At 42.1% G+C, this 25367-nt stretch overlaps 1 protein-coding gene across 3 annotated transcripts; it reads left to right on the plus strand.

Annotated features, from left to right (window-relative positions):
- The first annotated feature begins 5324 nt into the window (after nucleotides 1-5324).
- pitpnc1b (phosphatidylinositol transfer protein cytoplasmic 1b) lies at nucleotides 5325-24355 on the plus strand. 3 transcript variants are annotated; one of them, XM_080471143.1, is made up of 10 exons: nucleotides 5419-5944; nucleotides 10052-10200; nucleotides 12788-12876; nucleotides 13120-13127; nucleotides 13245-13316; nucleotides 16235-16327; nucleotides 18401-18556; nucleotides 19921-19984; nucleotides 20260-20346; nucleotides 21923-24355. In XM_080471143.1, exons 1-10 carry the CDS (start codon nucleotides 5897-5899, stop codon nucleotides 22078-22080), a joined length of 924 nt encoding a protein of 307 aa, XP_080327269.1. In that variant the 5' UTR covers nucleotides 5419-5896; the 3' UTR covers nucleotides 22081-24355. The 3 variants fall into 3 exon arrangements, with proteins under 3 accessions (XP_080327270.1, XP_080327269.1, XP_080327268.1); XM_080471144.1 differs by lacking the exon at nucleotides 13120-13127 and having other exon boundaries at nucleotides 5325-5944; nucleotides 12788-12878; XM_080471142.1 differs by lacking the exon at nucleotides 13120-13127 and having other exon boundaries at nucleotides 12788-12884.
- Nucleotides 24356-25367: the final 1012 nt, after the last annotated feature.

The following is a 25367-nucleotide window of genomic DNA, read 5'->3' on the forward strand; positions in this document are numbered from 1 at the left end:
CCGCGCCTCTCTCTCTCTCTCCATTTCAGACTCACAAATACACAAAGGAATAATGCAAGCTATAGAATAGATCTGAATCTTTTATCTTTTTCTTCACACACTCGTACTCTGCGGAGACAAAAACACATTTTCACTCTCCTCTGTGGATGTGAGCCGATGCCACTGTTTCTTGTTCAGATTAATGATGACATTTAAGAACACTGAACAATTTCAAATAACATCTATAATTCATCCGGGAACATGTGTTCAACAATGTATGGAATCCATTCTATATTGCTGAGCTCATGAATATGGAGGGAAAAAAAAGCAGCAAATGAATTATTCTTTTTTATAATTGGAGTCTCAGGACTTGATTACAGGAGGAAGAGGCCAGTGTGGGATGGCATATGTTGTGTGCACAGTGTGTTTCTGTATTGGAAGGAATTAATGATGGCAGTTGCAGCTTCTCTTGTGCCAAGTTGTCATGTCGGGTTGCTGCGTCCTGTAACGCTGTCTGGAGCCCCTAACAATGTCGGATAACTCCTCGTCTTCCTCACTTGTGTGCACGTGGTTTTCGAGATTGGCATTCGATAAGGATAACCCGGGCATTCTGCTACATCCAGGTCACTGGGGAATTCACTTCTAGCTTCTAGCACACACACACACACACACACACACACACACACACACACACACACACACACACACACACACACACACACACACACACACACACACACACACACACACACACACACACACACACACACACACACACACACACAGCCCATTCCCCCGGCAGGCGGTCCTCCAGTGGTATCAATTAAGGAGTCGCTCCAATCAATGTCTTAGCAGCCGCCTGATACTCAACTACAAGGAGATTAAGACTAAGCTTACATCTTAACACAAAAGAGACAGCCACAAAAAAACATTCATACAGAAGAAGACCTCCTACTCCAAGACATAAAACACACATTACACATCACGACACACAAAGATGTTAGCACAACAACTAGCCCGCTTGCTGTCTGCTGTGCCGTTGCATCTGGCTGCGTTTGCTCTTTGAGCCGCTCTCTGAACAGAGGACAATAATGGAAGACTTTCTCTTATTTTGTTCTTCTCTTGTTTCTCCCTTTGCTAGGGTAAAGTCTGACCTAAATACTTCAGCTTTTTGATGATTGGCCCAACACAGAGATCCGAGGCGTCCAGCGGGTTTGCCCTGATAGTGGAAGTGAAGGGAGGGAGGCGAAGGACCTGGACACACTCCCAGAGAGATGCCGGTACTTACCACTCTTCCCAACTGTACAACATGGAGCTCATAAACCAGTCAAACCTCTTCCTCACACACTGCTGAATTCATCATCTTAAATTTCGCTCAAAGCCTTACCTTTCACCCCACCTTGAGATGAAAAAGCTGCAGTGTATCAGGTTTGTGCCCTCCACCAAGCCACCACTAATCCAGGCCCAGGCAAGAGGGGTCCATCATTCACATGCTCAGGGAGGGGACACCAGAGCACCTCTGACCTTGGCTTGTGACCACACCTTGAGATTGAAGATCCGGTAATGCAGAGATGGCAGCCGGCCCACCAGTTAATGATCAGCACCTTTTCTTTTTCTGCTTAATACAGAATTCTATCACACACACACACACACACACACACACACACACACACACACACACACACACATTGGAGTTCAACCAAACACACTCACACATGAACACAATCAGAACAGGAAGCACAGAGGTCAAAGAACGCCTCACCAGTTTTTAAGTGCACCCATTCATTTTTCATGTCATGACGCTAGGAGATGTGATAGGTGTAAGCACCGTGATGAAGTCCCCTCCAATTTCATCAGCACCTGCTCCTCCATCCTGTACGGCAGGAAATAAAGACAGGCAGCCCTGACCAGAAGAACCACTTTAAAATGTTTCACTCAGGTGGAAGTACAGCACCGCTTCCTCGGATGACTCTGACCCGTCAATACTGAGAGGTTCAACTTGGACTTAATCACAAAAGTAGCCGATGACGCTGCAACACAAGGATGGAATTTCGACGTAGAAATCGATAATATTTTTCAGTTTGCTCGAAAAAAAAATGTTTATTCTAAGAAGAAAACAATGTCTGTTTTATTTTACCTGTGTCAAAGAATGAAAGATAATGCAAAAGAAATACGGCAACGAATTTGAGTCAAATTTTGGAAAAATTGTTCAAAATGTTTAAAAATACTGAGCCTCGTCTCTAAATTTATTCTTTATACACCACATATATTATTTATTGTAAACTTTTTTTCTTTGTTTTTGCAACACAAGAACAAAGAGTCGGGACATGACAGCAGTAAATCGAACTGGAAAACTTCATTTCAAAGGATTTTGGTTTAAAAAGTCATTCTGTCTTTCTGACCCTTGTTTCCAAACTGAAGTAAAATCCAAGAAAACCAGAGCAGCCAACCCTCACGTATTGAGAGGCAAAGTCATGCTTGAAACTCTAAGATCACAGGCAGCTCATAGATTGTCACACTCGGCAGCAAATTTGGGTTGATGTCAGACTTTTTATCATGATTTTGTGTTTAACCGCTGCTGGGATCCATTTACAGCAAAAATAAAACCGCACAAAATATTGTCACTTTATCATTATTGTGATTTAAACACATAATACCGCATGCACATATTACAGACTGAACTAGAATAAATTGTATTTCCATGCACTGTGCAGTCACACTTTCCAAACTCAAACCAACAGAATATTAAACATGAAAGAAAAGTAAGATCAACTTCAAACAATTCAAAAACTGTGCAAAAAACTGATTAAACAAATGTAATAGCTTGCCAGAGAAAAAACATCAAACAACATTAAATCATGTTTGCCTAATATGAAGCTTTTGTGTGCAGGCCTGCAATTGCTTGTTACACTTGTAGTTGTTCACTATGTTGTTTTTGGTTGTTTTTTTAATGATTATTATAATAAACTGCCAGACATGTAATGTCCACGTTCTTGTTATTGCAATGCCACATTTTTGTTTTGAAATAAAATGCAAACCTTGTTTTGAATGTTTTCAAAACGTTTCTTTTGTAGTTCGTCTTTTTCCTTTTTTTAAGTGAGAGTTCAACCAAACCCGAGTTTGAATCAAACTGTGGGCTCCATGAGCTGTTACACGCCAAAATAAAATCATCTTTCCAACCAAAACCTTTAGTTCCAGGTACTTCTCTTCAAAGAGCCAAAAAAGTTCTTGTGCTAGTTGTTGCTTGTGTTCAGACTGTGGCCTGAAGTGGGAGGCGATAAGAAGAAGACCAAAGTCATACAAGAAAAACGCCAAATAAGAAATGGAGCGGCTGGCATACTCATTTCACTAACTGTAAACATGGAGAAGGTTCAACTTGACCGGTTTTTCATGGTGTTTCATTTCATAGTAAACAGATTAAGACAACATTCGAAAGGAGACAAGCCCTCGTAGCAAGGCAAATCTGTCACAATGCTAATAAACGAAGAAAAACTGTTTGCACAAAGGTGTAGACTTTTTGAATCATGGTAGGTAAAGCTTGATAGGCCAGATACGCCACAAAAGTTTCTGAACTTTTCAAGTATACATCCCACAACCAGGGACTTTTTGAGTTACAAGAATAACACGAGAACTACATTTGGACCCTGGATCCAGTGGTGATTAAAGTTCCCATGATATTCTTATACTTGGGTAAAGTTATTGCAGCCACGTTGTGTCCCAAGTTCACCGTTGTGTGTGAATCTGAGGCTCAATTCACACCAAGAATCTATATGACGTAACTCGATTTCTGAACAAGTTGAAATAATCTGAAAGTAATGAGATCATAATGCACATGTGTTCAGATCTTATTCAGTCATTAATTCAGTCTAAATAAATTATGATTCCAATTCAAACAACTTCACGGTGACATACTTTGATGCTTGAAGCTGCCAGGATAAGTAGCAAATCAGACTGGACAAATAAAGCTTTCATTTTTGCTTTGCTTGGCCTATGACGCAGTGTGTTTGTAAGGAATTTGAACATTTAGATCATATCACGCATCTGGCAGATTCGCGATAATGGGATCACGTATTAACAGCAGGTGTAAACGCAAAGGCCTGAAGAGCAAATGTTATTATACAGGTAATATGTCCTTTGTATTCTGCAGTCGGAGTGGTATTTAAAGAACGAGGCACAGTTTAGACCAGTAAACATCTGTTCAATCTATTAATATATCAAACAATCAATCTCGTGATCAGCTTTGATCATTTGCCAAATTAGTCATCTGAGAGCACCGCCGTTCCTCACCAAGGCTCCCAAACAACCCTCGAAGAACAATTAAAGTAATCAATGACTCAGTCAACTGCTGAACGTGCATCAAAGTCGTCACCAATCATTCTTTGAATTGCAGTGATGCATGTGCTGTCAGAGTTTGGAGGGTTGAGTCTGGGGAAAAATCGAGGCCGAGACGAGCAAAGCACACCTCGGCTCTCTGAAGTGGCTTCCCTTCTCTAAACACTGATCTGATAAGATAGGAGCAAACCCCACCAGGAATTTGTTTCCACCGCTCTTTCACTGCAGAGCGGATGATAGCGAAGACATGTGGAGAAGAGAGCCACTTTGGCCCTGTCTCAAGACACACCAAGAAAAGCAAGTGAATTCCACCAGAGAGGAGGAATCCAGGGCTGGCCATTGGTCTTGGCCGTCGTCAGGCCGACCCAGACAAACCAAACATCTGCTTCCCTTATTTGATGGGGGAGGCAACAATGTGTACTTGGCAGTCAAAGTCGGTCCTCAGTCATACAAAGAGGAAAGTGGCCCGTGGCTCAAGGACAGACACAGGCGAGAAATTACGACTGCCTCAATTCCACCACTCGTTGACTAAACGCGGATTCAATTAAACGCAGCTGAAGGTCATGAGGTAATACAATATAAGCGAGTCTGGCACTGTGCTTAATGGAAGATCTCATGGCTCTGGTAATATTTAATCCAATGGGCCGCAGTGACTACCCCTGTGCGTTGGCCATTCAAATGCTCTGAGTGCTGTCATAACCTAAGTGGAAGAGCCTGAGGCTGACACTTCAAACACTGACTAACAACAATATTAACAAATGTTACTCAATGCTGCCGGTTATTGAAAACATGACTGTTACTCTTGACTGCAGTCGTGGTGACGGACCAGGAGTAAAAGATAAACATCAGAGGGAACAAAGAGGAGGGGCAGAGGGGTGACACAGGTGAAGAGGTACCAAAGTACAGTGGGCGGGGAGTGGGAGAAGGAGAGGGGGTGAGAGAGAGAAGGAGGGCCGGTGGGAGAGAGGGAGGGGAAAGAAAAGGAGATAAGGAGGGAACCAGCAAAGGAATTTGTGAGGAACTGAAATAAGTGGTGAGTGGCTCAGAGGAAAGGGAGGAGCGCCAAGCAGACAGCAAGGTTACACATGAGGAGGAATTAAACAAAGCACAGAAAGGGACAGAAGGGAAGGAACAGGTATAGTTGGTTAGCAGTTGGTTTCAATCTTACCTCACAGCGAATAACCAGCTTCAAACGCAGCAAAGTAAACAGAAAGCAAACAAGAAAAAACAAAGAGGCAGGGCTGGCCGGGAGGAGAAAAGAGGGAGAGACAGCAGTTAAAAAGTAGAGTCCAGGGGATTAATTGAGGAAAAGAAAGCAAGAAGGAGAGACGGGGCTGCTGGGGAGTGAGCGAGAGAGGAAAGTAAGAAAACAGCAGACACTCGCTGACAGGGAGGACGGAACATAACTGCAAGGACTACTGACATCAGCAAAACAAAAGAAGAAGAGCGTCAGAAAAGAGGTCACTGTGGTCACTGTGGCGTGCTGCTTGTCTGAGCGTGCCTACTATGCAACCGAGACAGCTGAGATAGACAAGCAAAGTCACTCTGTTCAGCTCAAAAAGACAACTCTCCCCGTGGCAGCACCATGTTGATGAAAGAGTACCGCATATGCATGCCACTGACTGTGGATGAGGTAAGTCTGTTTGTCTTTCCCACGCTCACACCCTCCGCTCCCACAACTTTGAACCGAGGGACAAGAGGGGTTTTATTTCAAATGCGAACATGTTACTCGAACTTGTAAACTTGAAAGTGCTAATGTGTTGATAAGAAAAGCGGGAGCCGAGCACACTGGCCTCCCGCGGCTGCACCGTGGGAGCTTTGGCACATTGGGTAGCGAAGCATGTTGAGCAGCAATGAGCCCAGGCAATCAGACGGAGCCAACGCACAACACCTGGCCAGCAGCATCACAGCGCCGCTATTGTGTCTGAATTATCTCTCCCATCTGTTTGCTTCTCTACTTCCCGCACTAGCTTGGGCTCTCCGAGCAACACACAAACTAGTCAGACTGGTTACGGCTCTGAACCGTAACTCAAACAAAAGCCCACAGCTTTATAAACAAAGAGATCCCACTGGAGCAGAAAGGTGGGTGAATGAGGGAGTTATGCACCGAAGTGTCCTTCAAAAGCAATGTCCTCATTGCCTTCTGCAAATCCCCCCCCCGTCTCTCACTTCTACCTGTTACCACAACAGTGACAGTGACAAATAGCAGTCCAAAATAGGATTTACAGTATCAGTACAGGGCACACAGGAACTTGAGCTTGCAGCAAATCCTCTTTCGCTAGAATGTAATGTAAGTTTAAATGCAGCGTATTTGAGGAGGTATCAAATCGTGACAGCCACCTTGGTCCGAGCCATTTACGACACCCTAACACCCATTCTCCACTTTAAAGTGAATAGTGTTGCTTTTCAAGTGTGAAATACCCAGTAAAACATCTGTAATACAATACGGCGCTACTGATCTGGGGAATGTTAAGTATAATGCCAAGCTATGACTAACACTGACAGGTGACAGCAGCCCACGGTGAGGAGGAGGAGGAGGACCATCAGGTTGGTGGTTCACCTTCCACTCCCTGCCACGCCTGCTGAACACAAACAAGACAACAATCCCCAGATAGGGGTTAACCCATCCTACTACATGTATCGTCATTATATGCAGTTCTATAAAATGCAGTTCTATAAAATGTAATAAACCTCACATTTAATTTAACTACACCATTTAATGTTTTATTGCTTCACTGCAGGCGTTTAACAAAAACATTGTGACATTTTAACCTGCGTACAAGACAAAACAGTCAAAATGAAATCTGATCTTTACAATTACCCACATGACTTACTGCAAATAAGTACTCTGTCAATATTTGGATGTTCCAGCTTTTTGTAGAGTCAATCTTAGTAAAACAAGAGCAGCAAAAAAAAAAATTATTTAAATTAAAAAAAAAGCCTGACTTGAGGCAGATAGTTGGAAACGGAATGCCCCTAAAAGTTCAGTGAAACTGGAAGTTAGGATGATACAGGTATTCATCTCTTCAGGGCAGAGACTGTTTTCTAAAAGAGAAAGCTTGAGAAACACATGAAACCTACTTTGATTCAAAGATTGAAATTTAAAAAAACAAAACATGAAAAGCACCAAAGGGGTAAATATGAGCAGGCAGTGTATCAATATTGTATTGATAGTGTGCAATAAGACCAGATATCATCTCAGGTTCTAGATACAGTAACTTTCAAGGTGTCAAAATTGTTGTATTTGCTGGCTTCAAAAGGATTATCAAATAGTTAGACAGATAGTTCCACCGGTTTTAATATTCTCTTAATGTATTTCACTTTAGATATTTACCAAATCTCCTCATATATATATATATATATATATATATATATATATATATATATATATATATATACACACACATATATTTAACAGCATACTTGTTTAAGTGTTGAAGAAAATCAGGATGTTTGATGTCATCTGAACATGAGACATTATCCTCATTTCAGCTGCGCACAAAGAAGAAGAGCATACAACAAACAAGTTGTTTGTCACTGCCAACCACTAACTCAACTAATAACGAAACTGAAACAGAAAAGGCTGTAAGTCACAGGTAGACGTTTCAATGTGATCAGAACAAAAGAAGAAAATAAAACTATAAGCGCACTCCTCATACCCCCTCACACATCCTCTTAACCTCCCTTCCCCGACGACTGTTAATCAGAAGGCAATCAAAATCCTGTCTACAGAAACGTGGTAAATACTGATGTAAGTATTCAATCAGGCAACACCTGTGGATCTATAAAACAGGGCTTTTAAAAACTTCAAAGTTTAAACTTGTAATGCATATTTAATTCCCTCCATCTTTATGGAAAACTTCACTGTGCCATTGGGCAATAACGGGGCTGGTGACAGATTAACAGTGCAGTAAAATAAGACCGCTGGCTATTTATAAAGTGTGTTTTTTAACTCTGAACCATAATGAGATTCTTCTGAAATAAAACAACAACCTGTGTGGGTGGAGCTCTGCAGTCTGTTGGTGTTGAGACGGTGTAAAAGCGCCCATCACCATGATTAATTAAGTCCCATGAATGCCCAATAAGTAAATATTGAATGTTGACATTGCAGAGTAATTGGAACAAGAAGGAGGAGTGTCACATGATGTCAACAGAGCATGGTGAAGGATGGCAAACTGATGGCTGCCGCCTTTTTCCTCACATCCTCCCATCTTTCGGTTTCTCCCTATAATTAAAATCATGCTGTCTTTCTTTTGTGCCACACCAATATAGGGCAACAAAATGAATTGCATTGTGGGAGCCACAGAAGAACAGTTTACTTGTTTATTGTGTGATTTTTACTGCCTTTTTTGTTTTTATAATAACTTTAAAAACAAAGTTTCCCTCGTGATATGCAATTAAAGCAAGCAGAATAGTGTAAACACAAACGAGGTTAGGGAGAAAATGAGAGAGATGGTATCAGTAGGTGAAAGAAAGAGGAATCATGGTGTAAAGCATGTAAATTGGAGATTGCTTAAAAGACAACACTGATTCTGTCGGGGTGAGCTCAACGAGGGCGCACTCGAGACGCCCAAAGGCCTCGTCCTCTTTAGACACAGCACGAGAAAATACTCCTCCTGCCTCATCAGGCACTAACTGGGGCTGCAGACAGAACAAAGTCCCTTCCTCCTAGTTTAGACACTCGCCCTCACAGGCCAAATTAATTTTTTTCGGTATGTCGCTTGCTCACTTTGGGGAACTCTTCACACACAATAATGGATTCTGTATTTACAAAATGAAGAGCAAATACAAAGGCCGAGCCTGTGAGCGGATGCCTGTCAATACAAAAGTAAAGACTCAAACTCAGCAGCTGAGGATGAACCTGCTGCCAGGAAGATTTATCAGCACCACTCTGACTGATATAGAACTTCATGTTAACCCTTTCTGAGCCACACGCTGAAATATTGTTATCACTCAGACAATCCTCTCTACTAACTGAGTCACAGCCATCCTCAATATGATGCACTTATCGCATTAAGAGTTGGTGAAGTGAAGCATTAGCTTTATTTTGAATCTTCATGTCATTTTTCATTAAATTCATTGCCAAATTCAAACCATCAATCAGGTGCGCTGGCTTGAAGTACGAACATGTTTCCAAAGTGAAAGGCCAAAACACCACAATGCTTTTGTTATTTGTCATATCATGTGATCAGCATCAGCCTTTTATTTTGTGAGCAACAGAAAGAAACTGAAAGTTACTCAGTGATGACTACAATGCAAAACCACCAGTCTACTAAGTTTATATGCCTGGATTTCTGAAAGTGAAGCCTTCTCTTTTTGACATTTAAAAAATGACCAAAAAACAGAAATAAAGAGCTTTACTTGTATACTTGTCATTACTGTGGCCCCCAGGACTTTCACAGTAAAACCGTCAGCTCACTCCATTAGAACAAAATCTTCCCATTACCCTCAAAAACAGAAAGTAAAATTGAAGAACAGTCAATCAAGTCAAACCTGGTGGGGAAAAAGACCGAAATTCATTCAAACCTGCAGCTATAAAATCCAGACAAATAAAGAAAATAATCTGGTCAAAAGAGGGTTAAAGTTGTACATTGAGACAGATAACGATCTCAAGGATTGGGAGGATCATGTTTGCGTTGTGCTTCATGTTCTCTTATCACTTGTTTTTTTTTTTTTCCAGTTTGTTTGTCCTTTCATGATACCTCCATCTCTCCTCTTCTTAAATCTCTCCGGGCTCCAGTACAGGATCGGTCAGCTGTACATGATCAGCAAGCACAGCTGTGAGCAGAGCGGTGGGGGCGAGGGGGTGGAGGTGGTGAAGAATGAGCCCGATATTCACCCTCAGCACGGACCCGGGCAGCTGACCGAGAAGAGAATCTACCTCTGCAGGTAGAGCCCTTTCACAATCGTGTTGCTCCACCTAATGAGCTGCTAATAACCCAGACTATTTACAACCGTACCCTTGGCTTGTCAGGTCTGTCATTACAATAATTGATGTCGTGTGATCTTTGATCTTTTGCTTTACTGTCAAGCTTTAATGTCGTGTGGATTCCACTCATCAATTGTGTCAGGCAGTAAAACGGCGCTTTGTCACGGCAGTACCCTCAGTGCAGCGTAACCATCCTACAGCCAAAGTCCAAGGACTTTTGTCTCAGACATCTTCAGGCCGACACCGAGAGGTTACAGTCGACGCAAACATGAGCTCATCCAGGAAAGCAGGAGAGAGCAACCTTAACATTGAGTGCCAGCGTTAAATTAGCTTGTCAATAAAATGTCACCAGTGTCATACAAAGTTAAATAAATACAATGAGGACTGGAACTTCAAAGTGATAATTTACAGAAACAATACCGCGTTATATAAACTACTGCATTTGATCATGTTTTACCTTCACACTCCGATAGGGACATTTCTCAGTGCACCTGAAAAAGTTCCTTTCAGTTCCCGACATGACATCAATGTACCAGACACATAAGACAACAACCATAGATGTAACATAAATAGATACTTCACTAAATGCCTCCATTACGTTCTCTTAAATTGAAGGCGTTCCTTACATGGTTAAAATAGACATAACTCACTGAACTTTCAACATATTTACAAATCAGTCTGGTGCTGTTACTGTCTCAATTAAAATTTTCTGTAATTTTCCGTCGCTGATAAATTCACAACAGCTACACAGTGTATCTACGTCATCCTCGAACTGGTCCGAGGGGGTTTTAGTGCTTCCTGTTGGTTTTTGTACTGTTGAAGTTGTCAGTCAGAGGCTATTCACACAGTCATAAAAACTTTTAACGTCATCCAATTTTTAATGAACAGTACACTAATAATGAAAAACTTTATTGTTGTGCGCAAGTGATACAAAAACATTTTCAAAGATTGACTTGAAGAATCCTTTGACAGTATTGCCTTTCACACAGATGAAAAGCAGCTGGCCACTTTACCTCGGATTAAGAATGAAAATGGGGAAGCCGCTCGCAGGAGGCCTGATCATAAATTTGCATAACAGCAATCCTGTCGTTTGGTCTGTTTGATTTGTAAACAAAGTGTAAACACATCATTTTGAGGCTGAACATTTGTGGATTGAGAAGTTAATGCCTAAACCTAAGATCAACAAACCCCTCACACAATCCCAATGAGGGGAAAAATTTTGCTTTTACGCCTTTTATGTTTTTTTGTGATGTGCCATGATTTGGGAGTTTTGGAAAAATGGAGAGGTTAAATTTATTGTCTCAAGATAGACGTAGGTTAGATCTGACCTCATTTTCACATTTATTTTACTTCAACAAGGTGGCTCTAATCTGATATTGGAAGTAAATGCAGTATTCCTGACCCTGTTACCTAAATCCTCATTACCAAATGGACAACAGTATTTCCAGAAAATAACAGCAATACTGTATTTATGGACATTCCCTCTCCTTCCTCCTCCTGTTGTGATATGTTAAGCAGGTGTGCCGGATATGTATTCAAGCAAGCAGCTATGATGTAGTACGTTATCAATCTGTCACTTTTTTATATGATGCTTATAAAAACTAAATGGAGGGAGTTAGAAATACCTTATACGTAAATGATTTTTTTCAATTTTGCTTCCAGCTGAAGCAAAGACGTGATCTTCCTTGTTGGTTTGAGGTGTGCAGTCTCTAACAGACAAGCATGTGAGCAAAGCCTGAAAGTTTACAACAAGAAACCACAGGAAGGAGGAGTGCAGTGCTCATTTCATTATGCTGAATGGTTGCTTTTTACTTGCTAAGCTCTCTGGGTGACAATCCATTAATCAGCTAATTGTGATCATAATGAAGGCCCTGCCTAAGAAAACAACCCAAATTCACTTTTAAGTAAAAATTCATTTCCTAACCTTTCGATAACCTCACTCATTACCCTAATGTAACCTCAAGTCTTATTCCAATCACCACTCTAAACCCAGGGCCTAATCCTACAATAAACTCTCAAAGAAGTAAAGAAATGTTCTCAGTGTGGAGGATTTTTCTAATCTTTGTGTGCTTGTGGGACATTTAGACCTCATTAGAAAAGATATGCTGAAACACCCACAAACACGCAGACATGAAAGCATGCACATTCCCACACTACAGCATGAGGATGCACACGCACGCACGCAGACACACACACACACACACACACACACACACACACACACACACACACACACACACACACACACACACATACACATACACATTCATACACACAGGTGCCGTAACGGCACAACGGCTTCTTCTTCAATCATGTTCTGACATGTGACCCAGTAACTACAGTAACAATTCATCACCACAGGTGTAATTGGAAATGAGTCATAGCCTACAAATGAATGCTGTGGTGACAGTAGCCTACAGGTAATCTGGCTATAAATGGCACAAAAACCACTCAGGATCTCTCCGCCTCCCCCCATAATCTCTCTCCTGCTACTCCACATTTACGGCCCTGTGACTGCGGTTCTCCTGTGTTCCTGCTGGCGTCCAGTAAACTCCCGTCTTGGGCGAAAGCGTTTGTCCCGCGCTTCTTCTACGTGACAGAAAAGGCGTGGAACTTCTACCCGTACACCATCACAGGTGTGTTTGTTTACCTTTGTTTGTGTTAAACATATGGTTGCCTTCACCTCAGTGCATAACACAAAGCTTATTTACTTTTAACAGCTGTTTTTCTTTTTCAAGTGCCATCAAATATTTATGACTACGTATGTACAAATTCCCAGTGGTGAAGTGTATATGTGTGAGGCTGCAATTTCATGCTCATGAATATGAGTAACTAATGGTGTTTCTCTCTATCCATATTGAATGTCCCTGGTGCCACAGAGTACTCTGTAAGTATTCTCACACATCATTTACTGTACATAAATGCAACAGAGCTCATCTCTATTCAATATCATCAGATCTTGGATAGATCCCCCCCTCACACTTTTATCTCTTTCTACCTTTAGGTATCTTTCCTCCCCAAGTTCAGTATTCGCATTGAGACAAGATTTGAGAACAACAACGGCAGTAACGACATTGTGAGTATAACTGAGAGGAAGCGAGAGATGAGAAAGATGGGGCGATTAGACAAAGAAGGGGAGGAGAAAGACAAGAGAAATTGCAATCCCCGCCGCAGCACTACAAAAATGTTCATCAAATTGATGTGCCCATTACGAAGAAAACAGGCAAAGCACAAAATGCACTATTGGCAGATCTATTAAGCAGACATGCAGGATGCTGATCATGGCTGCCAGAATGCATTTTGTCCAGCGCCAACATGCAGACAGATATTCATGAGCAATTGCAACTGTGTCTGGCACTTGTGTCTGCGCTGTGTAATCGAGGAAAGTCAGGAAACAAGACCGGGCATGCCAAAATATGGAGTGTTCTGCCGGTACAGAAAATGTGGCAGATCTTGTTTCCTGTCATACAGTTACAGGTTACATGAATTTATTCTAAACGAGCACACATTCCCACAGAGTCACCACATCATATAAGTGTCAAGACTCCGTTGTACAAACCTGCAGTAATGGGGAACCACTTGGAACCAGCAGAAACACAATATCAACACAATATTGACATCTAATCTACCTATAAGTTTGGACATTTCTACAGTTTGCTTTCCTGCCACATTGGGAGCATTCAGAAAATCAGCAAGTAGTATCCAACAAGTCAGCCCCACAAAAACCATCCTGACAAATGAAACAACATTGTCACCAGGCAAACCAACAAAAGCTGGATTTAAAGTCGATATCGTCAGACTTCACTTCTCAACATTAAGGACATACTGGCAAACTACATGGGCCAAGCCAGTGGAGTATATCTATTTTATTTTAATCACTATAAGGTCAGTTTATTACAGATTACATAAAGAAAAATCAGTTAGTCATGCAGATGTAAAAAGAAAAAATAAATTCTCTCGAGGTGAGTGGGAATTTCCAAGATTCACAGCCTTCTCATGTCAGGAACTTTCCCCTTTCCCAGCTACACATGAGCGCACCATCATGTGCACATCATTCAGTTGTTCAGTAGTGACACTATCAGTGCTTCACTTCTCAGTACCTGCAGATCCAGAAGAAACAGGAACTAATAATAACCATGAGTCACAAAGCAACCAGGTGAGATATTTCACTCCAACCAGGTCAGTGTGACAGTGATGTTGTAGGCCTGGCAGCAAATCCGTTTCCAATACATCATAAAGTGTCGAGCTACATTTTCAGGTCCTGGTTTTTCTGTAGGTTTATCATTACAATCAAACCTTCAAGCTTCTCAAAGTGCTTTCATATAGTCCTGAGATACATTGTTAGAGGAAAAAGACACTTTGAAGAAAAATATTAAGCAGTTTTAGTTCACAAGCAGATGTTTATAGTCAATTTACGCTTATTTAACAATAGTAGAAATTGGTTACTTCTTAAAGTAGGTCCTAAATGAGCAACAGACCAGATTTATGGAAAATAAATATGTTTTGTTATCAAGAAACCTAAACTACACAACACTTACATAGAAATTACCAAAAAGTGAGACGTGTTTGTTTATGTATGTCTTACAAATGCATTTCGCAATGATAATGAGTTCCTTTTTTCTTAATTTTCAAAAACTGCATCCATCTTTTATACCGATTCTTTCAAAGATTGCAGAAAGGTCAAGGTTATAGCAGGCAGGGTCCAGTCCGAATGACCAGGCATTCCCTCGAGCTCGCAATGAAAATGTATTTGACCTAGAATGTGACTTTAGACAATAATGGCAAATCACAAAGTATATAAGCCTGATCTAACATGCCCTCTCCCAGGCTTTACCTGAAGGCAAAAGTTATATAAGCCTTATTGGATCCAGTTTGGATGACCGTCACGATGTCACTTAAATTTCACAGCTTTAACAAGTAAAGGCCTGGCCCCCATCCACCAGGCAAAATCCTTCAGTGACGTGACGCCAGGGAATTCTCCCAGGACCCCCAGGAAGCTCCGCCCCTGTCCTGGACAAGTCCCAATCCATCCCGACAAGCACACACATCCACATCCTCAGAGTGATGGCATGTAGATTACCACTAGGAATGACAACAAAGAACTACTCAGACTAACACAAATTGTACACACTTTTTGTGTATTTGTAATAATATTGTATATATTTTTTTTCAATAAGTAACAAAAGAAAAATCTGACAATGCATGATTGTTAGCATTTGAATAGGACATCTTTACTTGATTTGTTTATATGTTTTCTTTTACTTGAGTACCTCAGGCTACCTCAGTCATATTTTCAGTGCATAGCCCATAATGGACGGGATGTTTCAGTGTGGAAAACCTACATCTCACAGAAAACAGAGACAGACAATGACAAAGAGGCTGCAAGAGCGTAATACCCCGAGCACATCGTAAAAGGCCGCAAAATACACAACCCAGCTAATGCAACGTATTCCATAAGAGGGAGCAAAGACCTTGGATAGACACAGACCAGCAACAGCACCAGCATGGTATTATCTTATCCCAGGTTTTGGCTATTTGTTAGTTTTCAACTGTGAAATGAACAACTTCAGCAGGGCATTAGAACAAATTTCAAACAAGGTCAGATAAAAGTGCAGTCTCCTCTGGCTCTCTCCCTCTCTTCAGGTTCCCTTCATTCTCTCTCAAGGAAAAGTGTATCCAGCTCCCATAACTCCCGTTTCCTCTTCTCTTTTAATATCCCTCATATGTCCTTGCTTTTTCTTTTTTTCTTTTCTCGTCCCCTCCTCTGGTCTATCTGTTCTCCTCTCTGTTTGCTTCAGTGTGATTTGTTCCATGGGCCTCAGGGTGGGATATAGTGAGGGGTGTTATGGTGTGTGACCTCAGTTTTCTACACAGTTACTCATCTACTCTTATCCTGCTCTCCACTGAGTGAATCTCTGTGTGCGAGAGTATGCGAGATGTTTGTGTGTCTGCCGCCATTACACTGTATGACCTCCCCCATCTGTTTGGATGTAGGTGTTTGGGGACACGCCAACCCCAGCAGACAGCGTGAGCTTCCTGGACATCCTAAGTGACCCCATCCCTGAAAAGCACTACAAAGAATCAGAGGTACATGGCACACTATTGCAAACCAGGATAAAAAAAATGCTTTCCATTAAAGAAATACCTCAACATTTCAAGAAATTTCATTAGAATACATGAATGTTAGCAGAATTATGATTCGAGGGGGAAAATACACTGTTTTCTATTTATTACTTATTTTACTGGCTTGTGGTTTCACTTCTGAAAGTCTAAAGCAGTGATATACTTCTCTGCTGCTCTCCCTATCTTCACTCCCGTCTCTCCAAGGTTTTACACTTCTTTACTGTCTACAAGCCCTTTGCGACAAAGGTGGATTCACAAGCCTGTGTACACAACGCAGGCAAACAAAACAGTCACTGCAGATGCATAAAACACACACACACACACACACACACACACACACACACACACACACACACACACACACACACACACACACACACACACACACACACACACACACACACACACACACACACACACACACACACACACACACACACACACACACACACACACACACACACACACACACACACACACACACACATAAATAAGCCAATCCTATGGCAGCAACTCATTGTATTGAATCATGCAGATATAGACGAGATGACCTGCTGAAGTTCAAACTGCACATGAGAATGGAGAGGAAACGTGATTTAAGTGACTTTGAACATGACATGGTAATTGGTGCCAGATGGGCTGGTTTCAGTATTTCGGAATATGCTGATGTAACTATGATTTTTATGCTCAACTGTCATAAAAAGAGAAAATATTCAGTGTGTGCCAAGTCTTTTGGGGTGAAAATGGCCAGAGGTCAGAGAAGAATGGTCAGCCTGGTTTGAGATGATAAAAAGCCAACGGTATTTCAAATAATCACTCAGACAACCAATGAATGCAGAAGAAGATCTCTGACCATGAAACACATGGAACCTTGAAGCCGAGAGGAAACAGGAACATGCGGCTACAGTTTGCACAGACTCATAAAACTGGACAAAAAAAAAAAATTGAAAGATGTTGCTTGGTCTGATGAGTCTCAATTTCCACTGTGATATTCAGAGGATGGAGTCAGAATAACATAGATGAAAGCATGGATCCATTCTGCTTTGTATCAATCATTCATGTTGCTGGTGGTGGTGGTGGTGGTGGTGGTGGTGGTGGTGGCAGTGCGATACTGGAATGTCAACATGAACCAAAATCTCTGAGGAGCATTTTCAGCACCTTGTTGATTCTCCATTTATGTCAACAGGAGGTTCTGCTAGTAAAAGGTTATTAACCAATATGGTAGCAACACAAATTCAAAAACAGAAACACTTTCCTTCCATCCTTTTGGTCACAGACGCAATGTGTTATCACGCGTTCCTCTTGCGCGCTGTGTTGAGCAACAATCTACTCACACCTCCACACAGATATGACACTTGTTTTCTCACTCGCACACAGACGCACGCACATGCGCGTTACAGAGTGACGTCCCACTGCATCGTCCCATCGCGTTAACCTAACATTTCCTGAAAGTTCCCTCTCAACTCAGCCATAACTACTACTTGCGTAAGCATAACAAATACTCTAAACTGTAGCCTCTCTCTAATTCCTATTTTCTGTCGTATTTTTCTTCTACTTCTTCTCCTGTTGGAGGCCTGAAAGCTCAGATCTGTTCTCCAGGAGCAGGGTCACCGTCTGTCTCCATGTGGTGACTCGCATGCTTATCGCAGATAATATGAGGTTGTCTTCCATTCTCTTTGATGAAGAATGCAATATGCACGAAAAGAGGTTATCTACAAAAAAAAAAAAAAAAAAACTGTCATGTCAGCCATTTCTTTCAGAGGAAACCTTTTGATTTGAGGTTTTATCATAAGTCCTGGCTTGCACGCTGTACTCTATCTCCCAGCTTTGTCGAGCTTATACTGATGTCACATCAGCATCTGCATCTGCATCTACACATGTGATCTTCAGTGTCTCCCTTTTGTCCTTTACTTCAGCTCAAAACACGCACACACTTGCAGTACACACATGTGAATCCATAGATCCCTCTAAAACCACCTTGCAGGGATGCAGTTTCTGCGGACTCAGCATACAACCCCCACTGATTGCTCTCTACAGGACCTGAGTCTCTGGCAGTCGAATAAAACGGGCCGGGGGCCGCTGGAGAATGGCTGGAGAGATAGCCACAACCCCGTCATGTGCTCCTATAAGAGGGTGCAGTGCAGCTTTGAGGTTTACGGCTTCCAGACCAGGACTGAGGAGTTCATACATCGAGTAAGAAAGATTTGTTTGCCTTTATAAAAAAAAAACTCTAAAAATTGCAATCTTCATCAGTGCAGATGTTTTTTTTGTGTTGTTTTTTTATGTTGTTGTTGTTGTTAATGTGCCATGTGTTGCGTTTTGACACAAATAAATCATTACCACATTAATTTCCACACATTAGCATAATTACCAACATCATTGCCAAGAAGGCTGTTAGCCTCAGATGACCTCTGCACCACGTTTTCTATAATCCAACAGAAGGTCAGATTGATTAGAAAAATGGCTGCATTGCTTCATAGAAAGAAAAAAGAAACACACATCTGCTCTTACAGTCCTCACGGAGCGTAGGTAGAAGCTAAAGAACAAGTGAAACAGCTGATGGAAAAAAAACACGCCTTTATCCTGCACAGTGAAGCAAAGCAATGAAGCATGAACAAAACGCAGACGCACTGGGAGATAAACTGAAACAGCTTTCTTCCCCTCAACAATTTCACTGTTAACACGAATGTTTTAGTTTTTCACACTGTGCATCGGAGAAAGACAGATGAAATCGCAAACCAAATACAAAAAAAAAAAATTTTTATTAACCACATAAGCATTGTCAGGATCTTGGCACAGATGTGCTGTAAAATAAAGGTTAATGGCAACACGGCACTATTGTATTCCCCAGCGTGATCAGGTTTCATGATCTGAACTCAGAAAATATAACCAAACGGAAGACTGTAGCTTAGTTTGGTTCACTTTAAATAAACACAGGCTTTTTTTTTCTAACATCAGACCATGAAAGAATTTGCCATATTGGACAGTCCTTGCGAGGACAGAGACCTGCTCTTCAGGTTGTATGAACATCGGGGTTCAAAGGGAAGCTACAAGTGATCCACAGTAACAAGAATCACACTGGAGTTTATTTTAATCAGACCAAACCATCAAGCGTGAAGACTCTTCTAACCCTTATATTCCTATATCCTGTCACTGTTGACAGGATTTGACAAGCGCGCTTCTCATAGTGAAGACTTCGAGAGCATTCATGAGATAAAGAATATTCAAAAACTGCCAGAAAGCAGAGAAAGAAAGCTTTATGTCTTTCACTAGATATTACAGTGGTCCGCAAGGCTTGTGCTGTGCAACTGTGTAAACAGACAAGCTAAAACTTGTTATCCACTTGTGACAAACACAGTTAAAAAAAAAAAAAAAAAGACAATATTGAATAACTGCCAATTACTGAAAGCTGAAGATATTGTGGAAAAAGTTTCAGAAGCCCTCATAAACTTTTTGAAATGTGCACAGTCATGAAGTGAAGATAAATTCAGGCATTCTGAATATAATTCTAGTCATAAGAGGGTTAATGATCAGCTTTCTGTGTTTAATACTTCCAGAACATCAAGGACATTCTGCTGATTGGTCACAGGCAGGCCATAGCGTGGCTGGACGAGTGGCACGGTGGGTCAAAAATACAAGCACGATGCAATATTTATATTTAATAGACGGAAGATAAAACACTAAAAACAGCACCGCTGTGCATTAAATCTAAATAACACTTTGACTCTAAGGCTGTGTGTGTGTGTGTGTGTGTGTGTGTGTGTGTGTGTGTGTGTGTGTGTGTGTGTGTGTGTGTGTGTGTGTGTGTGTGTGTGTGTGTGTGTGTGTGTGTGTGTGTGTGTGTGTGTGTGTGTGTGTGTGTGTGTGTGTGTGTGTGTGTGTGTGTGTTCCTACAGGACTGAGTTTGGAGGAGGTGAGGGAGTACGAACAAGTAATGCATGAGAAGACCAACAGCAAAGTCAAATCCAGCATGAACAACACAGGTGAGGTTGCAGCTCCTGACCCACACTATACTGAAATACCACAGAGGAGGAGAGGGGGAGACGCAGAGAGGGAGGGAGGGAAGGAAACAGAGAGATATTACAGCTGGATGTGAGCGCAGCTGAGGCAGAGCGAGAGATGGAGGTGAAAACAGCCAATGCTCTGAGAGGCAGATGAAAAGAGCAGCAAGTTTGAAATGTATATTTGTGCGAGGCGGTAATTATCCCCGCATTTAAATTCACCATAATAAGGAGGAGATGTACAGCGGAAGCACGGAGAGGCAAAACACACCAATTCCCATTCAAAGCACATATCTTTGGATCATTAGGAACATGCGGTTAATCTGGACAGGTATTTTGTGCTCATGTACGCTGCATGTTATCGTTTCCCTTCAATAAACTATTGAATAGCGCACACTGACAGCTGTGCAATACTAACACGCTTGAAATACTGGTTGCACCACGAGTGTCTTCGCTGTGACCTACAAGTACCCAGATGGCTGGAGTACATCTGTGGGAGAAAAAAAAAATATGGAGGGGAAGAGCAGTCAGGAGGCATTTCACAACACAAGGAGCAGTGAGGAGGGACAGACAGAGGGTATGTGCCCAGAAAAGGATGGCAGGAAGACAGATGTAGTGTGTGTGTGTGTGTGTGTGTGTGTGTGTGTGTGTGTGTGTGTGTGTGTGTGTGTGTGTGTGTGTGTGTGTGTGTGTGTGTGTGTGTGTGTGTGTGTGTGTGTGTGTGTGTGTGTGTGTGTGTGTGTGTGTGTGTGTGTGTGTGTGTGTGGTGGTGGTGGTGGTGGGCAGGATGGCTCATGAAGAGATAATGCCACTGCGTCGCTCTGATAAACAGTGTAATGCAGCCACCTGCTGAACTCTCACCATCATGAGCCCTCTCAACATAAATAAGCAACCACTGCAGCACTTAGCTGCAAATGCCAGACCTGGTGGGGGTATTGTGTTTAGGTTATGTGCATGTGCATGTTGTGTTTGTGCAAGTGTCAGTGTGTGTGTGGGCACTCCGCCCCCTGCTGGTTAGTCTGGTGAACCTCAGTTGGATGTGGGAAGATATCAAAAGGTAGAATTCCCAGAATGGCCTGTAGCATCTTGCTGGCTGCGCTCTCTCTCTCTCCCCCCTCTCCCTCTGTGTGTGATGATGAGAGACATCAAGCTGCAACAAATCTGCAGTCATTGCTCAACCTGCTGCAGCTCGCTGCACCACCGTGACCCCCTACAGGCTCAAAGATGCTACTGCGCTCTGTCCTGCACAAACTGTTTTTATTTCATTCATCTGCTATGATAACAACAAATGGATGGTATATATAAGTGTTGGATGAGGGAGACGAACACTAATAAAGGATTTCACTCATGAGAATTCAGAGTGTAACGCAACTATTGGAAACTTAAAGACGGATCTTGCTCTTTTTTTTATTCTGCTTTTGCGTTAATCAGATGGGAATCTTTTTATCCTCTCAGCTGCTCAGTTTTATTGCAGTACAGCCTTGATGAAAACATTTGTTGTGTCAAAAGAGGCATAAACGTAGATAAATAAAGTAATAAAAAGTTGTTTGTGTTTCAGGCCCACAGGTTGCCACTCGTCCTATGTTCTCCCGCTCCATCTCCGTGACGGATGAGCATTCATTGAAGAAGATGGGAGTGACGACTACACCCATGTCTGACCCCTCGGCAACTTCTGTGCCACACGGTCCCATACGCCTCAATTCAAACCCAGAGTGATGTGTGTACACCTCTCTCACACACACACACACACACACACACACACACACACACACACACACACACACACACACACACACACACACACACACACACACACACACACACACACACACACACACACACACACACACACACACACACACACACACACACACACACACACACACACACACACACACACACACACAGTTTCTACATTGCAAAGATGAAACCCAAACACAGTCCACACTCAGCCTTGTCACAATATGAACACATGCAAACAGAAACAAGATCCTAAAAGTCAGAGCTTGACATTTTGGGGAAATGGTGCGGACTGAGATTAGATAAGTGCTTCTCTAGTCTCTGTACATTGATACAGAAATGATCAGATGCTGGTGAAAATTCAAGACTGGAAAAAGGTAAACTTATATTCTCCAGCAAAATCTCCTAAAGCCAGCCCAGTACAAACTATATGTTACGAAAACACATATTTTAGAAATTGATTATAATGTAAATGTAATGAAGACACATTACAGATATAAAATAAGCTTTAGTACAAAAGAATAACTGCCACAGGTCGGGTAGTTGCAGAGCTTTTTGTTACGACATATACGCTTTTTTTGCAGTTCATACTGTCCTCTTCATTTCCTATAATGTCACATTGCACTAACAATAGCTCTTTGTGTGAAAAAAAAAAAAGTCCATGGGAAAGGGGTGTTCTGACTGGCTGACTAGTAGCTTCCTAAACCCAAACACCCAAGTGGTATTTTTCTACAAATTACCAACTAATTTGCAAGGTTTAGAGGTGTTGGCAGAAAGATTCTGGTGTGTTTGGACAGAGCAAATCCAGCTTTTTTTTCCTGCATTTTGCCTCCATGCAAAGCTAAAGTAGCTGGCTGCTTGCTACTGCTTCTGTTTACTGTACTGATACAAGAACAGTATCGATCCCCTCTCTTGTCCAAAGTGCAAATAAAGTGTAGCTCTTCAAATGCCGAACTGTTCTTTTTTTTTTTTGTTCGTTATTTTTGCGCCAGCACAGAAACACTTTTATTTGCTCTCATTTACATGCAGCTGTTCCCTTTCCCGACAGCATGCATGTTAATAAACACTGCACAAACGCACACGAGCGCACAAACACCTTGTGTCTACTCAAAGGCCGTGTCTACAAATAAACCTTGCAGCAGCTTGTAAACACGGAACATTTCAGCACTTTCTCTCAGAGCATAGAGAAGCACATTTCGACCACCAGCAGGGCTTTCCAATTGTTTCCAAGCCCCCAACCAGCCGTCTACAGACAGATGCATAAGGGGTTTAATAGAGTGGATCTAATGAGAGAGCAGGGGAGATGTGCTGGTGGTTGGTGGTGGTGGTAGTGGGGGGGGGGGTGGGGGGGGGGGGGGGGGGTGATACTGTCAATGCAATGGATCAGCTCCACACTCATCCTCAGCCAATGGGTCAGAGCAGGTGTATTGACAGAAGGCAGCCACGCGTTGTATTGGTTCATTGATCGCATACCTGAGAGCGGCAGATAGGTCAAGCCAGGGATAGACTTCAATTATGTGTCGGTTTATAACATTATTAGCTAAATTTGTTTTTTGGGGGGGGGGGTTCTATGTGCACAAGAAAAAAAAGTATTCTCACCAGAGAAAACATGCAAAAGTTAAAAGTTGGTGTGGGGTCGGGGGAGACTGCACGACTGTGTCCACAAATTATGTGATGGTAGGTTGTTGTCGTTGTTTTTTAAATTATCATTAATGCAAATAGAAAGTCAATCAGCGGGAGAGAAATCAGTAATTGGTGTGACAAACCTTTGACTTCAAAGCAACATCACTTCTCAGCGCACATGCACAATTTCTTTCAAGGAAGTGGCACCGAGGTTGTTTAAGAACATCTTGGGAGAATTAAGCACAGATTCTGTGGTAGCCATCTGAATCTGACCCCTTGTTCTTCCTTACACTGAAAACAGATCCCAATAAAAACAGTTGTGTTTTTTGTTGTTTTTTTGTTGTTGTTGTTGTTGATATTTGTTTGGGCTTGTTTTCCTCTGTAGTAGACTAAATGTTGAGCCTCCATGCCTTCCCGGTATTGGATGATGGATAAGCAGCTTAATGTTCAGACCTTTGCACAGGTCTGTGTATTCCATAGATGTCTGTTTGCTGTTGCCTTATTTGTGAAGGCATTCATTTTCAATTACCTTTTGAAACTAATCAAGGAGAAATATTATTTTGAAAATGAACTGTATGGGCTTTTCTAACAGATTTGTATCAATAAAGACTATTTCATTCCAATGATGACAGTCACTCTTGTCGTGATATCTGCCCAGATAGGCAAACTGAATAACTTACGGCACACATTATCAGCAGTGTTTGATCAGTATTGATCTGTAAAGATGGACCAGCTGCTGGCACATCACAGCACTCACATATAATCTACTCACCAATCTCACACTGGAGTGCCATGTGGAACCAGCAGCGCTGGCTGTGACGAGAAGCCCCCACTCAGTCCAGCTCACCATGCAGAGGTTCGCTCCCTGCGTAAACAACCGGGGGAATTACAGATGCTTAACAGATGCGGGGTTGCAAGTTGGGCGTGTGAACATGTCTGTCATCGCTGTATCTCTTTATTGTTCCAGACTTCAGGACAAAAGCTCAGCCCTGTCATGGAGAGACTTGAAAGTTTCCTGTGATTGACAGGCGTGGTTTTGAATGGCATTCTAAATTGCTCACATTATGGGGCTCATTATGGCTTCTTTTATCCATACAAATCAAGAACCAGCATGACAATTTATTATTAGCTTCTCAACAAAGGGCTGCAGCCGCGCAGTCACATACATACAAAAACACGTAAATATGTCCGCGCAGAAACCTTTGTCTCAATGTCTCTTTTTACAGTAGCAGCAGGAGGCTGATATGAAAGTCAGGAGCATTCACAAGCGCCGCAGAGAGAGCACAAACTGCTGGCTGCACTGCATTAACATCACCTCTTTCACAGTTACTCTTTGTCTCTCCCATTAAATTTTCCCCTCTCATTATTGCTGTCTCCTCAGCTCCCTCTCCTTCCTCTCTATCCTCCTCTTTTTCTTGAAATCTCCCTTGATCTCCCTGTTCTTTCTTTCCTCTTTATCTGTGTGTCCTCATCTCCGTTCCTCAAGAGGGCCTCTAAAGAAGATGTACTGTGTTCATTATATAGAAACGTTCCCCATGGTGTATTATCATAGATCCTGACCCTGTAGCGCTGAATCATCCTGCTATTCCCAGTTCATCCGTCAGGCCCCACAAATAGCGCAGTAGAGGAAAGACGGGACG

The sequence above is a fragment of the Lipophrys pholis genome (genome assembly GCF_963383615.2).
Source record: "Lipophrys pholis genome assembly, chromosome: 9".
Classification (NCBI taxonomy): Eukaryota; Metazoa; Chordata; class Actinopteri; order Blenniiformes; family Blenniidae; genus Lipophrys; species Lipophrys pholis.

What these genes read in the sequence shown, in the direction of transcription:
- pitpnc1b (XM_080471142.1), top strand. Translation starts at nt 5,897, where the DNA reads ATGTTGATGAAAGAGTACCGCATATGCATGCCACTGACTGTGGATGAG. An exon ending in AAGAGAATCTACCTCTGCAG is followed by an intron (nt 10,201 to 12,787) that starts GTAGAGCCCTTT and finishes GCTGGCGTCCAG; the next exon opens with TAAACTCCCGTCTTGGGCGA. An exon ending in ACAACGGCAGTAACGACATT is followed by an intron (nt 13,317 to 16,234) that starts GTGAGTATAACT and finishes GTTTGGATGTAG; the next exon opens with GTGTTTGGGGACACGCCAAC.